Source organism: Gasterosteus aculeatus, chromosome 20 (genome assembly GCF_964276395.1).
Source record: "Gasterosteus aculeatus chromosome 20, fGasAcu3.hap1.1, whole genome shotgun sequence".
In the NCBI taxonomy this organism is placed as follows: Eukaryota; Metazoa; Chordata; class Actinopteri; order Perciformes; family Gasterosteidae; genus Gasterosteus; species Gasterosteus aculeatus.
Window position 1 is genome coordinate 6,053,126 of NC_135707.1, and position 18,649 is coordinate 6,071,774.

Genomic DNA, 18,649 nt, shown 5'->3' on the forward strand with positions numbered 1-18,649 from the left:
ACCGAAGAAAGTTGCCAGTGTGCATTTTGGGATGTTTTTTAACAAGCTAGATGTCAGAACCCTGACTAATTACTACAAATAAGTCAACTAACACAAGGACTGATGATTATTATGGAAAATACCGTGAACCGTGTGGCTTTTTAGAATTAATGTTGTGTTTGAAATCTAGCAAAGAGCAAACTAACTTCCAGTTAGATGAAAATTGTTTTGTGCTTGAACAAAAATGAAACTTTCCACAGGCTTATTGCGCAACCACTGCGGCAACATGCAGACATTGAGGAAACAGTCGATAGTTAAGAAATTTCAAATAAGAACATAATAATAAATAAATAAAGAAGTTGACACCGATGGCAGAGTGTGTTGGATCAATTAGATCACTCATATTTTGAGGAATAAAAGGTTGTTTTTTTAAACTAAAACCATAAATCCCTAATTTCTCAGAAGAATCTGAAATAAGATATTTGGTTAAAACACCATTTGAAAACAAGGGCACTCAACAGTGAACCAATAACTAGTAGATTTAATTAATCATAATCTTATATGAATCCATGATGAATGCATGAAAGATGGAAAACAAAAATCTCATCTCAATAAATATTTACATTAAAAAAAAGTGATTAGAGCAAAACTTTTTATGAATCAACATTTAATAGTGCATTCATAACTGTGCATGTCTTCATTTATTTGCATATCAAACCCATATAAAGTTCTATATAATAATTTAAATCATAAAAATGTCATTTATGAAAACATCAATACACTCTATGGACATATCAGTGGAAACACCCGATAATATAAAAACAATCCAACACAAAATAACAAAAAAAGGGTGGTTAGGTTTTGGATTGCATTATATTGAACAATGTTGCAACCATTGTGTCACCCCGTTGCGGTGTCGTGCTACACCAGCCCTGTGACCAGCAGCGAGAGCTATGGGGCTCAAAGGGTGACGCTTCCCAGTAACAGACTCCCAGTGTGCAGCAACTCAGCCAGTCCGGCATCAAGCCCCCGTTCCCTAAACTGTCCGGCATCTCGAACCACGGCGTCTCACACGTTTCCCAGGATTCATCAGTGCGGTTACAGAATCCCCTCCCTGCCCAATCTCAGCTTGGACCGGCTTAACTGGTATTGTCCGCTCTGTGGCTTCGTCTTTTTTTTTCTTCCTTTTTCACTGAGTCACTCTTGCTCTTGGTCAGTAGCGGCTGTGCTCGTCTGTTGCCGTGACAACGACATCCATCCAAATCCGCATGGCCATTGGATTGGTGGCCACCAGAAAGAAAAGACGGTCGTATGTCTTCACGCAGAACGTCAGACTGGGTCGCGGGGACTGAAGAGAGGAGACGGACAGTAATAGTGAGACGATAATAATAACAAACAAAAAAACAAGATTAAATTTGATACAACAGTTCACTTGAAGCTCTTTTTATAAATGCTGCTTTCATTGAACTGGGAGAGCGGCATTGATAAAACATGTCTTTATTTTTCTCAGGAGCAGAACACCCTGCTTTAGTTGGAAATAGTGTTTTATTTTTATTGTTTATTGCATTAAATAAAATGATAATTAGCCTTGAATAGCACTATAGCAGAACCAAAAAGACTCCGCTAGTTATTCAAAAACAGAAAATTATATGAACACAAGTTTAGCAGAATTTATTTTCCCTTCTTTCCAGCCGCATTAATCATCTCATGACCCCTCAGATTCATCTTGTGACCCTTTGAAGGGGACCGATGTCCAAGTTCACAACCAATGGACTAAACAACTAAGCAGTGTATTAAGCCGTTTAATATACAGGATAATATCATTTGTCTTCTCACAGAAGTGGCCGTTCGTAGATGGTCGAGGTAAACCTCTTCTATTGCCTGGAAGTAGATGACTCCCTTCAGCTTCCTCTCGTCGCAATCTGCGTCAAAAAAGGAGAAAGGAGTGGTGACAACGATGGACTCATTCAAGTCATAAACGTTGTTACTACTCTGCAATTTCTTAATGCATTTAGTGAAGTTAGCTGAAGTAAATAATGTAGCCAGTTTTACCTTCAAGAAAACCTTTTTTGCGGAAATACAACAGAATATGCAACAAAAAAGGAGGTGGATCAAGATGAAAAAAAACGAGAAAAAAAAAAACTTGCTTGCTATTACAGCTTCATTTCACAACACGCTTGGGTGAGCTGGCGGTGTGCACATACATGCAAACCAACAGAAATGTGCACACCGCTCTCTCAACTGGTCTGACCTGTGTAGTAGGCGAGTCGTTTGTGGTCCATGTCAAACAGGAACCATCTCTTTTTCCAGGTCTTAACCCGCCCCCCTCGCTTGGTCAGAAAGCCGGCGCAGCGCCGGGGCGTCAGCCGCAGGTCCACGCAGCCGGACACCCCGTGACCCAGCGACTCCACGTGGGCGCGGAGGTCGAAGTTGGGGGAGAGGAAGAGTGGCAGGCCGTGCGGCCGGAGGGCTTTCTGCAATCAGATCGTACAAATGACGACCGTACAAATCCTGACATGTTCGCCCTGAAAACGTGTGTGGCTCGACAGGGCATCTCATTTAAAACTCTGCTGTGTGATCAGCCCTGTTCTTTAACTCATTTATCCGGCCTACCAACTCAACTGAATTTATTAAACTCCACTTTTGACATTTAACGTTACATACAATAACAGTAACAGACAAATCAGAGTGTGATTTTAGGTAAAAATTAAATCAATGTTTCAAAGTTAAAAACTAGGTTTCACCTCTAAAAGGGATATTCCACAAATGTAATAGATAAAAGTGTGTCAACAGGTTGTGGATAGCACTGCTGCATCGGTTTAAAAAGGTACAAAGCTCTCCAAGGAGTTGAAGACTGCAAGCGTGAAAAGTATCTTTGTTGTGGAGTCTCCTCCTCATCAGGCTGCATCCACTGCTGCTCAACACAACACACCTGAACCTGTGGAATTCTGGGTAGTTTAGGTCACGACTTCTCAACCGTACGTAAACTCAAGGCTGCATTTCCATCATGCCACTGTCGGCTTTAATGACCAAAAACCAAAACATATTCTGTTGACTCTCACCTGCTGCTGCTGCTTCTGAGCAAACTTTAGCTGGCCAACAGTTTCAGAATACAGGCTTCATTAACCAATGATTAGTCGAGGATAGTGTAGTTTATATTTAACTGGCCAATGAAATGAGGGCTTTCAACTTAAAAAGTATTGAGCACATTCAAATATGACACTACCTTTGTGTGCTACTATGAAAGAAAATTTAATCCAACCATTTGGTAACACCTCGACAGCCCACTAGAGGGCGCTATGAGCCAGTGTGAGAATAGCGGACGCAAGTCAGATTCTGACAAGGAAGAAGAATAAGGGGAACAAACAGGTTTTTATCTCTATTGCCTCCATCTCTATCCGTTTTGTGACTTAGCTCATATAGAAAACATCACCATCACAGGTATGAAAAGGCCATCGTACCTCCGGGGACTTTGGGGGAGAACCGGCCTTCGGTTGCTCCTTTGGCTCTGGATCCAGCTCAAGCCTTTGTGGGGTCACCTGCTCCTCTGGTTCTTTGATGGGAGAGTTTTGCTCTTTCTGCTTTCTCTCCTCCAACAGCAACCAGCGCCGCTCTTCCTGGGTGAACACATTGAAAACGATTAGCTTATTCCCTTTGACCACCAGGACATGATGTGTGTGTGTGTGTGTGCATCCCAAAGAGAAACGCAAACAATCCCTCTTAAAAACGTCACCCTAATGCACAACCATCTGGCCAATCGTTTCTTCAGTCTCGGCCTTCGCCGGTGGTGCAAACGCGCATCATGACGTGCACACATCCGCAGGGCCGTATTCTCGGGCCGGGTGGGCGTCATCGGCCAGACGGCCGTGTCCGACGCCGCGTGTCGCTGGCGATTAGGAGGTGTCGGCGAGCGGGTGACTCACCCTCTCTCTGAGCAGCCGCTCTCTCTCCGCCTTGGCTTCCCTCAGCTTCTTCTCGATCTCCACGAGATCCAACAGAGACGGGCTGCGAGGGGAACAGACAGGGTTCATCAAAGCGGACGAAATGACACATCCAGGCTCAAGGTGAAGGAGAAGGATGCGGAGAACTGCGTTCACATTGTTTATTCATGCGTGTGGCGTGCAGTCCAGCTCCTGAGATCAGTCCAAAATTCCACGTTTAGCAGCTGTGTTTGCTTCAACCAAACAAAACTGCTTATTCAGTAAACCCACAGTATAATCCATCGGACACAACGTGTCAAAATAAAATGTACAAATGACTTTGCTTATGGTTTCAGAAGTTAGCTCGTTAGCTGACAAGGAGTCCTGTCAATGAAGGGGACATACAAGTCAACGCATGTCTTCAGTATTATGAAACACTGTAATGATAACTGTACTGTAAGTTACAAAAGAGTTATTAGTTTGCATTACAATCTCCGATGTACGTCTCATCTGACAAATACGTTTTATGAGACCATGTGTGTGTGACACAGTAAATAGCACGACCAACACGCTACTAACGAATGCACGGGCTAGCTTCGAGATTTTGGGCCACTTTGCTTCTTTAAGGTCTATTTCAGACCAGGGTAAAGAAAGCTGTCAAACTTTAACTTACTAGAATTGATAAGTTTCTTCCCGTCGGCAGTCGGGCTCATCAACAGAGCCCGGTCCCCCACTGACTGACTAACATTCCACCGGTCACTCCCCTTCATACTGCACATTTCACTTTAACTGTCATTTTTCACTTTGTCGTCACTCGTGACTTTGTTACTTGTTCGCTAGTGCACTTTATGCTTAATATTTTTTAACTTTTTTTAATATTTTAAATGTTTAACTCTAACTTTATTCTCTTGTTTTATACTAACCCATAGCCTTATTCCACTAACCCATTGCATTAGCATTTCATTTTACTTTATTTTATTACTTGTGCACTGCTATCTTGTTGTCTATTGTTACACTGTCTGTCGCGCACCAACCGCAAAGACAAATTCCTTGTATGTTTGACATATTTTGGCAATAAATGTTTCCTGATTCCTGATTCCTGATCCTGAAGACAGTGTCGTCACTTTTAGCTTTATCTCCAAATAAGTAGCGCTGGGCCGGAATATTCAACGATTTGTAAGGTAGTTTGTTTTCAATTTTAGGATTGGACGATTTGGAGCAGTGTAACTGCTCATGCATCAGACTTTGTTTGTGACCCGTTATCTTCCAGATCTCTGCCGCTAACATTGTTCAGTACATGAACCAACACTCGCGCAAACTACGAAAAAGCCCCCACTGCTGCATGCAAATGCCAAAGTAAGTAAGAAAAGCCGCCCTTCATTTTTCTTCCTAGAGCTGGTCGAGCGAGCGGCGGAGCGGCTGACCTGGCGGCGCGGGAGCCGGTCGTGCTGTTGCACGGAGTCAGGAAGCCGCCGCCGTTCACGTGTCTGTGGGCGACGGCGTGCCCGTTGCTGAGCCTGTGGGAGGCGGGGGGGGAGGAGAAGACATCTGGGCTCTGGCTGTCCGGAAGCGTCCTCGCCGACCCTGAGAGGGGAAGGAGGCAGAGAAAGACACACACGGGGAAGACGTGCTGCAGTCAACACAAATAACTGCACGTGAGCTGTGGGGGGGAAAGAGGCAGCGCGATGAATCGCATTAGATTGAGAACATTTCAGTCACAGCTTTCGTGGACGTGACTAAGGGGAAGCACACCTGGCAAGACGAGACTTGACCCCGTAGATCGGGCTACGAGGATCTTTGGTGTGTGTGTGTGTGTGTGGGTGTGAAAAAGCGATACCACTGAGGAGATTAAGCTAATAGGCTCTTCTCTGGCTCATCCGGAACCTTTTACAGGAAAATCCTGCTTTGCACCCAAAGGTAGTAACAGCCTGCCGTCTGCGCTGACACACCTTGGATTTGACTAATAGGGCGGGAACTGAACAAACAGGCAGACAAAATGAGCGAGGAGAGAGAAAGAGTGTTTATTGTCCTATTCCCCCGCTGCGCTCTGACTGATCGGTCACGAGAGAATAGCGTCAGGTAGCTCACCATGCGCTGACACCGGCCGGTCGCTGGCTCTGCTGCTGCGATGAGAGCTCCGTCTTCTGGGCAGGCTGCCCGATGCTTTGCACGGTTCCTGCTAAACGATAAAACACTTCAACTGTAAGAGCTGAAGCGGTGAAGCGATTGGTCTATGGCCGCTTGCAGCCTCTAAAATGTGAATAAATGCTGCTTTTCTTTTGTCACACTTCCTAAAATATCTACAACGTAACCAAAGCGCTTAGAGAAGTTTCAACAATTTCAAACTGAAGAATTGAGAAAATGAATGAGTTGTGGACACCTGAGGAGGCTTGTGAATGGTGAGAGGGGAAAGTGACATCATGCAGGGGGCCGAGCCAGTGATGTTGGACCAATCAGCGAGTGGCTTCTTCTCTTTGAGAACCTGTAGGACCAGATTGAAATTTCCTTTGTAATGGAGCACTGGCTGGAAGGCACAAATACTAAACAGTTTAATTGAATTAGTAAAAAGATGGCTGGTGAAAGCCGCCGCGTCCGACATACCACATCTGGATGAGAATTAAAGCTTCCCTTTATCATCGTCTCTCTATCTCTGACGCTCCCCCTTCCCTCCCGCCCTCCTCCTCCTCCCCTCCGCTTGACTCACTAACACATGAGCAACTCAGTCGCTGTTATCCGTCTCCTTCACTGCTCTACCGCAGTGCAGACGCTCAGGCAACGCGATGATCCCGTTATTGTCCTCTACAGCAAGGAAATCAGATTCATTCTGACCGAACTGTCTGCTACACGAGTCCTCCTACAACCCGACACGACTGAGCCGGAGTATTAAAAGCTCAGCGTGTGTCAGAGGTGAAGCGCGTCCTGCACGAGGTCACGCCGTGGTCATACACACTCGTCTTTGACAGCGGCTTGTTCTTCCTCTCCTCCTGCGCTCTGCCGCTCCGCTCAGACAATCCCCCGCTCTCTCAATTAGTCGACCAGACGAAGCAAACGACGCGGCATTCTTGCGACAGACGCGACAGTTTCGCTCGGATGGGTGTAAGTGTGTTTTTGTGGGAAGACGGGGGCTTACCGCTCCGCCAAAAGGATGTGGAACTTCTCCCAGCTGGCCTTCTCTCCCTCTCACACATCCACACACACACACCCCGGCAGCACCCTCCCTTACATTGATCACTCCTACCTCTATCCCTTTCATTCCTTCCCACCCTCCCACTCTCTCTCTCTCTCTCTCTCTCTCTCGCTCGCTCTCCCCCTCCGTGTCTGATTTGCGTTTTCCACACCCAACTCTAGTCTCTTCCTCATTGCAACTGGTGTCAAGTTGGGTCAAAAAGGCAAACTGGCTGATAAAGTCCCAGCTCAGTCCCATTAGTGACAAAATCAACAAAAAAAGAGTATTGAGTATTGATGTAGGTCTCATATCCAATTGTTGTAACTCATTTATAAACCTGCGTCCACAAGCTGCGAGACGGGTAGAAGTTGACTAAGACAAAAAAAACAATCTGCACTCCTGAAAAATGGATTCGCAAAATTCAAAAAGAAAAAAAAAAAGGTTTGTTTAAGTGGTACTGCACATCTGGACAATCAAATAAACGTGTCATCTAGTGTCTGCAGTCGCCATCTTTGTCAAAATGCAAAAGACAGGCACTGAATGAATTCTCTTTGTTGTCGTCAAGTAGCAGTAGCGGTATTACCAACAGGCAGCAACATGGTCTTACAGTTTGATTCGTGTGGACGAGATCTCTCCTCTCCTTCCTCAAGGCGTTCAGCTCCCTCTCCTTCTCCCTCTCCATCTCCTTCAGCTGACTCTGGAACTGCTGCACTCGCTCCTGAAAACTCACATCACGACGGCCGTCAGCGGGGCCTCTTCTCAGAAGAAACGGCACGTGCTGTATCCGATTCATCCCCGCTTCACTTTAATCTTTTCATCGTGCAACGTTTGGGGGGGAAACATCCTCGGTGTGTGTGTGTGAGCGACGCCCCTGAGCCGACCGCCTCAAGGCCCGGGACGCCATGCAAATCCGGCGTCCACTTTGCAAGTCAACGAGAGGCACGGCAGGGCTGAGAGTGGAAGTCAGACGTAATGACGAACTGATAAATCACAGACCGACAGACGGGGGGGAAACACAGAGATGAGCTGTAATCTGGCCTCGCTGCAGCTGAGTCAACTACCATTCCTCTCACACAATCCCCCTCTCCCCCTCCTCCTCCTCCTCCTCTCACATACGCCAGCTAATTGAGGAACAATTGGGTATTATTTTCTCCATCTAATCTATTGTTGATTTCCACGTGTTCTTGAGGAATTGGAACATGTGAATGGAAAAAGTCATGTTGTCAACTTCCCTCCAGAATGTAAACAAACTTGCAGCACCCAGTTGTTCATCTGTTTTTCACTTGGTTGGTGGAGGCTTCAGCAATGATTTAGAAACAGGAGATTGCAGACATGCTTTTCAGACTCTTGAACTCATGATACGGGAGAATGACCAGAGAGTTTATCAATAAAGCTGCTCTTGGCATGTTTCACCCGCCCCCATTTTTAGCCAATCTACTCTACACGGCCACATGTTTTGCAGTCCGGACTAAAATTAATCAAGAACTATTGCCATTAAAATTTCTACAAACATTCTAATTAGCAAATGTTTGCATGGCAACATCGTGCACATGGTGAACATTGGGCCTGCTAAACATTAGCATTTTAGCTTTGTCCTCCTGTGCATTTTAGCATACTGAAGTCAGCATTTAGCGAACTGCACCGGCTTCTTTAGGTACGGCCTCAGTGACTTTAAAAGTTCCCTGCACAAGTTATTTAATAGAGCATTGCAGACATTTGTTCAGGTCAATAAATCCTTGTCCAAATAAAGAACACAGCACGCTATGTGTCACATGTGCCGGACGTTTTCAAATGATCATGTCAATCACAATCTGAAGAGTTTGACTGTCCCCCAATGTGTTCTATTGTTTGACTCCCCAAAGCTGAAAATCCATGGTTTTAAAAAGACAATTGTTGTCTTGATGCCCACAGTAAATCACATATTGTTTCTCTACGCCTGTTCTGGTTTGCCAACCAAATTTACTCTTTTTGCTACGGTCAAACTGCGACCTTTGTTACGCAGGCAAACAGGCCTCAACTGAATCTTTTTTCATTTTTTTATATGCGCCACTACTGGTTTTAAATGTTTTGTGCTGTTTTTTTAATTGAGAGATATCAATTTAATCTTAAGACTATTTTCATTTTCACATTAAATATATTTTAGATAATAAACAATTAAAATCCTCAAGGGCCATTACATTTTTCACATTGAGAAATATGATTAAATATAATACTAAACTGTCATTTTAGTTTAACATTTTTCCCAATCCTTTCCACCTTTTCTACCGCTGTCGCCAAAATGACATTTTTTTACTTAAAATTCAACCTAATATTTTTAAGCCTGGTAAGAATGGAGTAGAGTTCATGTTTGTGTCAAGATTCGGCAGAGAGGAATCTTACCACAACACCAACTATGGGCTGGGACTTGAGGAGATTGTGTACATGTGCATAAGCGTACTGTAAATAACGTGGTACTGAGTCCTCCAATAACGAGGCCTTTAAACGTGCAGCAGTGCAAAAATAGTCCGAGCAAGAATTATAGTTTTGTTGATAAATGCCTAGAACTCTTATTATTATTATAGGAGGAGCGCAGATTTGTGGTTTTAAAAGTTCCCTCTCTCCCCTCTCCTTATTATAACTTAAAAGAATGATTAATTTGAGACTCTTACTATTGGAGAATGGTGCGGAGCATTTCTGGAGGAAAAACAACTTTTTCTTGTACGCGGTTCTGTTGGAGCTCTATGATGGGTTGTCCCTTGTTTCCCGTCCATGAATATACATACTTTTAATTAATGGATGCACATAACAGGGAGGTGGGTGGCTGAATCCTTCGGTATGGTGGGAATACTGGTAGTTATTCATTAAGAAATCAAAACCGTCATTCAACACAAGTGCGCTTTTTACATCAGGTGAACATTTACACATCATTAACACCTTTAAAAAAGGCCCCGCACTTCTCAAAACACGTCATTAATTAAAATTCTGAAATCCTTTTTAACAACTCTCAGTTCTTTGCAGGGCTGCTGTAATGGACTTTATTGTTCCTGTTATTTTGTCCACCTTCACGCGTCCGTATTGGAGGGCGGTTTGTTGGGAGTTTTAATCCCACATCCGCCAAATGAGCTGCAAAACCTGTAGAACTCGCCGGTTTACCTGCGCGGTGTTGATCGCGTGCTGCTGACGAGACATTTCCTTCTCCATGTCCCCGCCGCTCTCCCCCCCCTCCTTGTTTCTGTCCGCCGTGCTGGCGTCCTCCTCGTCGAGGCCGCTCTCTTGTTCCAGAACTCGAAACTCCCAGTCTTCGAAGGCTCGCATTGCCGCTTCCATTGCCTCTCTTTCCTGCATTCACAAGCGAGCAGATGGTCTAATGGGGCCACTTCGCGACAGCCGCTCTGCATTTTGTGCAGTTTTTGTAATGCTGCATACTAACTTTATCTTATGGGGAACGTTTCTAGTTCTTCATCTTTTAACTTTTCCCCAAACTATCTGTAAATATGTTTCATCACAGGCGTTTTTTGCTGCAGTATAGCTAATGAAATGTATGGAATAGTTATGATGTTGCACCAAGGTAGAAACTATCTTAGAAATTTACCAAAGAATAAAACCCCGTAAATTATTGCTGTAATACTTTAATGTGAAAATGAACCTGAAGAACATTTGCAAAAGAAACAAAAAAACATGTATAATCTATTATAACCAAAATACCTGCAGTCGTGCACTTTGTCTTTCGTCTGTGTTGCAATTATAGACAAACCGGTTTCTGAAAAGAACCTTCCAAATAAATACGACCTGTCGCAACATAAGCGAACAACCGTCTGCTGGACTGCACCCACAAGTCTCCCATCTGGTTCCGTCACATTCTCACAAAAGAAATAAACAACCTCTGTATGTGTGAGTGTGTGTGTGTGTGTGTGTCTCTCTAACCGAAACATTAACACTTTCGGTTAAACAGGTTTCGAACAATCACACTGTGTTCAACCACCGTTCCTCCAATATGTTAAAACGTTTGTTCTTTCATAGCTTCATTCATAGTCCGGCTGTGAGCAGCTCAGCCTCTCACCTGTTGCAGCTGCAGCGCTAGCTGCTCTCTCTGGCCCTCTGGCTGGCTGGAGATCAGTTTCTCCTTCTCATCACACCTCCCCTTCAGCCCCTCGAGCCTTCGCCTTTCCTCCTCCAGACTCTCCCGCTCCTGCAGGGACAGACAGTGAAGCACGAGAACAGTCATCACCTGCAGTCATCAGTCATTTCAAAGTAACTTGTCCTCACTATAATCTTGATGATGTCTCTCACTGAGCCACATTTCTACGTGTCAAATTCCTACAGCAGACTTACTCAACCACGGTGTACGTACGTACATACATACATACATACATACATACATACATACATACATACATACATACATACATACATACATACATACATACATACATAGATAGATAGATAGATAATATCTATACCTGTATCTAGATAGATGGATACAGTATATCTATATCTAGATAGATGGATACAGTATATATATATCTAGATAGATGGATACAGTGTATCTATATCTAGATAGATGGATAGATTGACAGCATATGTTTATATGCAGACACCTATATAGGTATACCCATGTATATGTATGGAGATGAATATTTACATTATTGTGTCTCACACACACTAACAGTTATTTCCTTCAGGATGTATTTATTCCATATACATATTGGATGTCTACATATCTTTTTAACATTGAAGGTGTTCCATAACATTAACCCATTTAAATGTAACAACTATGGCGGTCCGTTGGTCATCCATGATGATGGAAGAGCACAGTCATGGCAACCAGCCTCAGAAACGCTATTGTTATTCGTGAATAAACGTCCCCGGATACCTTGTGTCTGTCCGTGTGTCTGTCTGTGTGTCTGTCCGTGTGTCTGTCCGTGTGTCTGTGGCTCTCCTTCTGTCTGGCCTCCTGCTGTAGAGCTTGCAGCTTCTGCGTGTGTCTGTGCAGCTGGCTCTGCTCCGTCTGCAGCTCCCCCTGCAGCAGGGAGATCTCCAGCTGCATCTGCAAAGGACAGCACACGACCACCGGCAAATAATGAAAAAACATCAAACTTTGAACTGGAGAAAGAAAATAGCGTTCAGCGGTTTGTTTAAACTTATATGAGACTTATATTGCAAGTCTCATTTTCTGGTCAAATGCTCACTACGACCCAAGGAATCTTCACTAAACTCATAACTTTTTAAAAGCACGTCTGCACTAACACGACTTGTCCCTGAGAGTACCGTTTTATTAAAACGGTTTTAAGTGAGTTATTTGGGAGGGAAACATTCCATCTGCAACAACTAGTGAGGATTTCATATTCTTCAATTCACTCTGAGGTTGAAATTTTTTTTCCATCAATTCATCTGCAGATTTTTCTTTCAAGTCTATGAATTGAATTGCAAAAAATATATAAAAGCTTGTGCCAGACGACATATTTAAATCTTTGTCCAATTAACCAAGTCAAAAAAATCCTTTCCACCGGATGAGACAGAAATATGTTTTTTGAGCGGTCAGCATGCTCACTTCGATCTTTAGTTCCTCCTTCTGTTGGTCAATCTCAGTGATCCGGCGTTGGAGCATTGAGGGCGACGGCAGGTACCTCAGCGAGCCCCCCTCCAGCTTCTTAACGCAGGACTGACCGAAAGAGAACGTACAATAAAAAGGAGATGAAGTAACCGCAGACCAGCTTTAAAACAGTAAATAATTAGATGACTCTTTGGCTCAGCTGCTCCAACCGGCAGCTACCGGGGATGATTTCATGTATCGCCCCCCCTCTCCCCCCTGTGACATGACAGTCACTCACCCTCTCACTCTCCGTGCTGCTGCTCTCCGTGTCAGACTCCGCCCCCGAGGAGGCGGGGCTCTGAACCCCGGCCAATCTGGTCATCCACGGCGGCCGAAGGCCCTGCTTCCACGGGCTCCTGGTGCTCTCCACGTCATGTTGGGGCATATCTAAAAAAATAAAATAAAAGGCAAAGTCATGGGAGGCGGCGATTGAGAGCGGCTTTCTTCATGGAATATTAGCGGTAATCTAATCCGCCGGGTGTTCGAGGGCGTATCAGCGATCGGGGCGACTGTTCACAGAGGGGATTTCACCGCTGAGTAGTAGCTGGATAAGCACTTAAAACAAAGAAGAAAAGAAAACCCCAGAAATCCCCTGGTTTCAGAGAGCAGCCTGTGGTGGAGAAAACCCTTTACAGTAGAGAAGGAAACAATAGTGGGAGAGACGGCAGAGGTCAGGGTGTGGGCGCTTAAGCACTCTGGTGTGGGTGAACACAAAGCGTCATAAACAAAAAGACTTTTGCGTTGAGGCTTTTGATCGTCAAGACACGGGTCAATGAAATGCCAACAGGGGACGTTGCCCGCGGAGGACAGTGGACCACATCAGGACGGACTTTGAGGTCACATTCATTCATTGTATAGTTGTTTACAGTGTTCCACATCAAAGCGCTTTGCCCAAAAGGCCCGGATCATACTGACGTCTTTCTTCTATTCTGATCTTCAGCCCGCTTTACGCAAAAAAAATACAAAACCTATTTTGTGGGAAAATTCTTTTGAATCCTGTTGTCCAACCTTTTCCCACCATCTCCCCTCTCACCCTCCATCCAGACCTTATTAGGCTGCAGCGAAGGCAGGCGGAGTGGAGGCAGAGGGATAAATATACAGCTGAGATGTGAGTGAGGGCTTCCAAACAACGACTGGCACACTGACATGGAGAGAGAGATTGGAGGCAGGAGGGGAGGGGGGCGGGGGGGTCAAAAACGACAGGAAGTGGAGTCTAAAATGTCAAAGACTTCTTTCTGGTGATGCACCACATATGCAACAATCAGCTTAACTGCGGCATCCAAGGACATGGAATGTAAAAATAACTAATATATACGTAATGAATAATGGTATTAAAATTTGCCATTGTGCGGAGATTCTAGCACAGGTCCGTATAAACCCGCTGCGTAAAATAAAAAGGCCCTTTATTTGTTGTCATCTCTAAGGTATTAAAACCTGTATATATTCTCATAAGTTATCTGTAAAATGTAAATCTGTTCCAAAAATGGCAGATTTAACTATTTACAATAATAATGATGAAACGCTCATTGACACACAAATTTGCCCTCATGAGACTTATCTGGAATTGGGTTTTCTATTTATTAAACGGGGAGTTTTCCAATAAAAGGGTTCCATTAGTTTCCAAACAAACGTCAGTGCGGCCACTCGCTATCTGACCTCCAGCTAAAGTCCACTCAGATTCACTATCGGGAAACAGAGAGAGAACAAACAGTAGTTTGTCAACAAGCTACAGGTTAAACGAACAGAACGCACGGACCAAACAAGAAACATTGGGTCAGTCCGTTGGAGATGGTAAGAAAACGATTAAAAAAATGAAAAAAGCACACACAAAAAAAAGAGGTCAAGGGTCAACCTGAGTCGGATCAAAAGAACAAAACCCTTTTTTGTGCCCAAAATAATTGGACTGGGATGCGGGGAGTGGAGCGCCCCCTGAGAATAGACAGATAGCGGGCAGGGCGGGAACAGAGCGTGCATGTGATTGTGCGCGTGTGAATTGCGCAACGACCACCCGGAGGTTACACAAGACATGAGAGAACTTTCAAACTGAAAGCCGGGAGAGTCGAGCAGCTGATTATCAACCACAGATCAGCAATCAACAGCTGACTTGGGATGAGAAGAAGTCACAGTCCGTGCAGGAGGGAGTCCCTGCTCGTATCCCCCCCCCCCCCCCCCCCCGCCTTGTCTCCTGCTCCAAGGCTCCGCTCCTATCAGCTGTGTGCGTTTTGCTTCAAATAATCCAGATAAAGTCAGTCAATAAACACAACGAAGGGACCTTTCCTTCATTGTGTTCATTTTTTCCCTCATCAAAGAGGTGGGACTTGGGCCCAACGCCTCGTTCTAACACGCAGTATGCAAGCGAGATCGCTCTCGTGGGTGCGTGGGAGTGCAGAGCACTACGTGCCGGGACACTGGGATGAGGGTTGCTGATGTGCAAAATAAATAACTGTGTGTGACGTTTCTTCAAAATCCACACGGTGTTCCCTGGGGATTTTTGTTTCAAACCAACGAGGTAAAATCCGGTTTGCTGACACAGACACAAAAAAAAAACATATGATTTAGCCCCCAAATGATGAGAATAACATACAGCAGCATTCTGAAACGGCCTTGTCCCCGTTAGGACCCCCCCCTGCCCTACTGTTGGTGAGGGGCTGAAAGGAAAAGTGCGGCTAAGCATTGTGTACACAAAACCATAAAGTCAACACTGCCAACAGCTATATTCCATCAGCCACACGGAGACACAGACAAAAGGGCCGCGGGGGCGATGCGCTCCGTGGGGGTGTGAAGGCCGACCGCGGCAAAAACACGTCACGCGCGGAGCACGTGAGCGATGTACAACGCCGGATTAATCCACGCAGCCCGAGCTCGGGGAGTCCATCGGATTTAGTTTTTCCTGTCAACCGACCAAACTGCAAACCCCCTGCACACCGTCCATCACCTACTTGTTTTATTTGTGACATTTCATCAGGGCAACATTGACACCGACTTGAGGAGAAAACGTGTACGAGTAATTGAAGAAAAATAAAAGCCTCTACTTAAGCTGACCGTCAGGTTGGGTTTACACTCAAATATTTCCCTGAGATTAATAAATTGTGAAATCGGTCACATTCTCCACAGCGGCACCACTCAGACCAGTGGGGCATCCACACTCCAGATGTTAAAGCGCTTCTTTAGTTCACATCTGCAGAAGCCATAAGTTATAAACTAGCCACGCATTATTTTTTTTGTTGACCACAATTAACAGCGAACCGGCCAAAACCTCCAGTCTTTAAAACGTTGTTTTCAGTAGGCCTGACATCGTCACATTAGTATCTCATGCACACAAGGTTTCCAGCCAGGATCAGAAATGCGCCTTTTTAGGGAATTTTTAAAATTGAGACACTGAAGTCCCTCCTTTTGCTACTCAGTTGCACTCGTCCCACAGAAAGATATACAAAACATATAAAGTCCCACTCTGAACTATTTAGTTTCCGCTGTATGAAAGGACGTGCAGGCGAAAATGATATCAACCCAGATGTGTTTAGTTGTTGAACCAGATTTGCTTCCTTAAAAACAGATGAAAATACATTTATTTCTGGGCGTATTTAGAGAGATCAAATGCTCAGGACTCTGGACCCGCTCGGCCCGAGAAGCTCTCGTCTTCACATTACAAGATCGTGAGCAGGAAAAGCAGGTGAGAGGAACCGGTTTGGGCGGTCACTCCTCTACCTGTCTAACTGAACCCCCCCCTCCTCCGACCCGACCCCCCCTGACACCTGGGTGGCAACAGACAAGATGAAAACACATCTAGTTAAGCTCATGTGTCACATGCAGAGGATGTGGCAACAACATACATTCTGGTAGACAACAATGGCAGCTTCATGCCATCATCAGTGGCAGACGGCAGGACACACTCGCTCCAGCAGCAATAATATTAAGATGAACACGTTTAAAGTGTTGACAACGCCAAACCAAGGCTTGTTACCGATACTTTAATCAATGTCCTCTGCAAACTCTTGTTATTGTTATTCAAGAAAAGAGCTAAATTCTCTGCATGAGTTATGTTTCTGATACTCTTTGCAACACTGAGATTAGAAAAATCCAAATCTTGTCCTGCTTCAACTGTCAACATTTGTTACGTCACTTTAACGTATATGCAGTTCAGCAGGTGTAAGAAGCTAAACTTGTTTTATGTATATGTAATGTCATTGCTTCATCAAAAGCTCCTGCAATGTAGAGCTCAAATAAGGATTATTTGAATGTCGAAAATCATCCTAATTAATAGGAGGGGGGGGGGAAGTGTCAGTGTGATATTTTTTTAATCTTGTCAGTTTGATATCTTTGAACATCTTCCTGTTTCGGACTGATGAGACAAAAAGAAGCAACTTGAACATTTGCCCAAGTCGTTTCAGGCTCCTTGTGCGTGTGCATGCTGGCTTCTTGTTGTGGTTCACTGGGAGACTTTAACACAACGAGTCCATTGTTAATGTTAGAAGTAACACCTGGATCACAAGGGCAAATACATGGGATGAAAAAAAAAAGCTCATGAATAGTTGCGGCCCAACTGAATTGCTTCAAATATCTTCCTTAAAGTCCTACATAAAGTTAGGCTTTAGGAGGCCTTAACATTCGTTTTTTCCACAGACGACAATAAGTTGAAGGCACGCTGTGAGAACAAACCTTTTGATGAATTCCCATCTTGTGAGTAAACGCGACTGCTGGATCGACACATGTTTATTATGGCGGGAGTTAAACCTTTAGGAGCTTGATCCCTTAATGACAGCCACAGGGCTCAGACACAGATTTGTCCACAAGACAGTCAAAACAAGGTGCCAGTGTGTGTCTGACTACAACTGGAAAAGAGGCATAAACAGACAACAACGCCTTCCAAAACTGGAACTATTGTCATGGGCGCCGGGAGGAGAAGACATAAAAGTGCCCTTTGGGCTTCTCTTCAAATGGAGACAACAAGCGGAGATAATTGGTGCGCTTAATTACAGAACACAGGCTTCTCCACACACTACAGACATGTCTCCTGGAGCCCTTTATGTCTCTTCACGTATGTCCCTCAGAGGTCCTGGGTGCACGTCCTGGTCACGTGATAGTGTTTGACATAAAACCGGGGAATCAATGAGCCGCGTTACACTCACGGCCGAAGAATGGGGCTCGGCCGGTCGGCTTCGGGAGTTGCATTAAAACGACCAGGAAGCTGTTTTCATTCCTCTTTTGTAAAATTAGTAGAGGGAGTAGAGTCAAAAAACACGGTACGTCAAACTCGTTTACAGCGGTATCTTCGCGTTAGCAGTCTGGAGTGGGGGGGGGCGGACAGGGGGGAGAAGTCCTCTCTGCTGACTCGGTATCGAACATCAAAAAACACACGGATTGAAGCCGCTGGCCGGACTCACCTGGGACGCGGCCGCTCTCCGCGTCCTCCGGTTCAACACATTGTAGCGGAACCCCGGGCGACATCAAACGGAAGCGACGCGGCAAAGAGAACCGCGGCGAACTTTATTATTAAAGCGCTTTCACTTTGAAGTCAATGACGTCAGAGTCGCGTTAAGGTTCCCTCGACTGTTCTTCTCTGTTATTTTTTTTTTACCGTGGGTTGTGGATATTTCCTGCCGGGTTCTTTATCTTCACGTGAGTCAAATGCAATCCACCTCCAGGGAAATCTGACAGAGCGGCGCGCGCCTAACAGGTGATGTTGACCTGGAAGGAGGAGGAGGAGGAGGAAGAGGAGGGTCACGGTGGAGGCGGGAGCCGACTAACACAAGTGTTTGTGGGCGTAACGCTAAATGAAAAGGAGAAGGGGGAAAAAAAGGCCAAAGTTCCTCTCGGTTCGAACCGTCTCTCCGCAGGCGGACAGAGAGTTGGAGTCGCGTTCACGTCCCTCCACCCACATGGGATTTCTATTCTGGGAGCTGACGGAGCTCCTCTCACCGTGGAGTCATTCCGGCACTTCGCCACTGCGCCGTCAAGTAAAAGGCCACTTAAATAGTTTTCATGACAAGCTCCCACTGGAATGTTTTAATAATA

At 45.0% G+C, this 18,649-nt stretch overlaps 1 protein-coding gene across 4 annotated transcripts; it reads right to left on the bottom strand.

Annotated features, from left to right (window-relative positions):
* Window positions 1–629: 629 nt before the first annotated feature.
* Window positions 630–18,553, bottom strand: phldb3 (pleckstrin homology-like domain, family B, member 3). Of its 4 annotated transcripts, none has more exons than XM_078094698.1 (15): window positions 18,019–18,553; window positions 12,876–13,024; window positions 12,596–12,706; window positions 11,944–12,091; window positions 11,105–11,235; window positions 10,198–10,383; window positions 7,673–7,783; window positions 6,280–6,381; window positions 5,988–6,078; window positions 5,324–5,483; window positions 3,903–3,984; window positions 3,441–3,596; window positions 2,231–2,453; window positions 1,816–1,901; window positions 630–1,327 (listed from the first exon to the last, which is right to left on the bottom strand). In XM_078094698.1, exons 1-15 carry the CDS (start codon window positions 18,080–18,082, stop codon window positions 1,193–1,195), a joined length of 1,935 nt encoding a protein of 644 aa, XP_077950824.1. In that variant the 5' UTR covers window positions 18,083–18,553; the 3' UTR covers window positions 630–1,192. The 4 variants fall into 4 exon arrangements, with proteins under 4 accessions (XP_077950824.1, XP_040020663.2, XP_040020662.2 ...); XM_040164729.2 differs by having other exon boundaries at window positions 5,988–6,075; window positions 11,105–11,233; window positions 11,918–12,091; XM_040164728.2 differs by having other exon boundaries at window positions 11,105–11,233; window positions 11,918–12,091.
* Window positions 18,554–18,649: the final 96 nt, after the last annotated feature.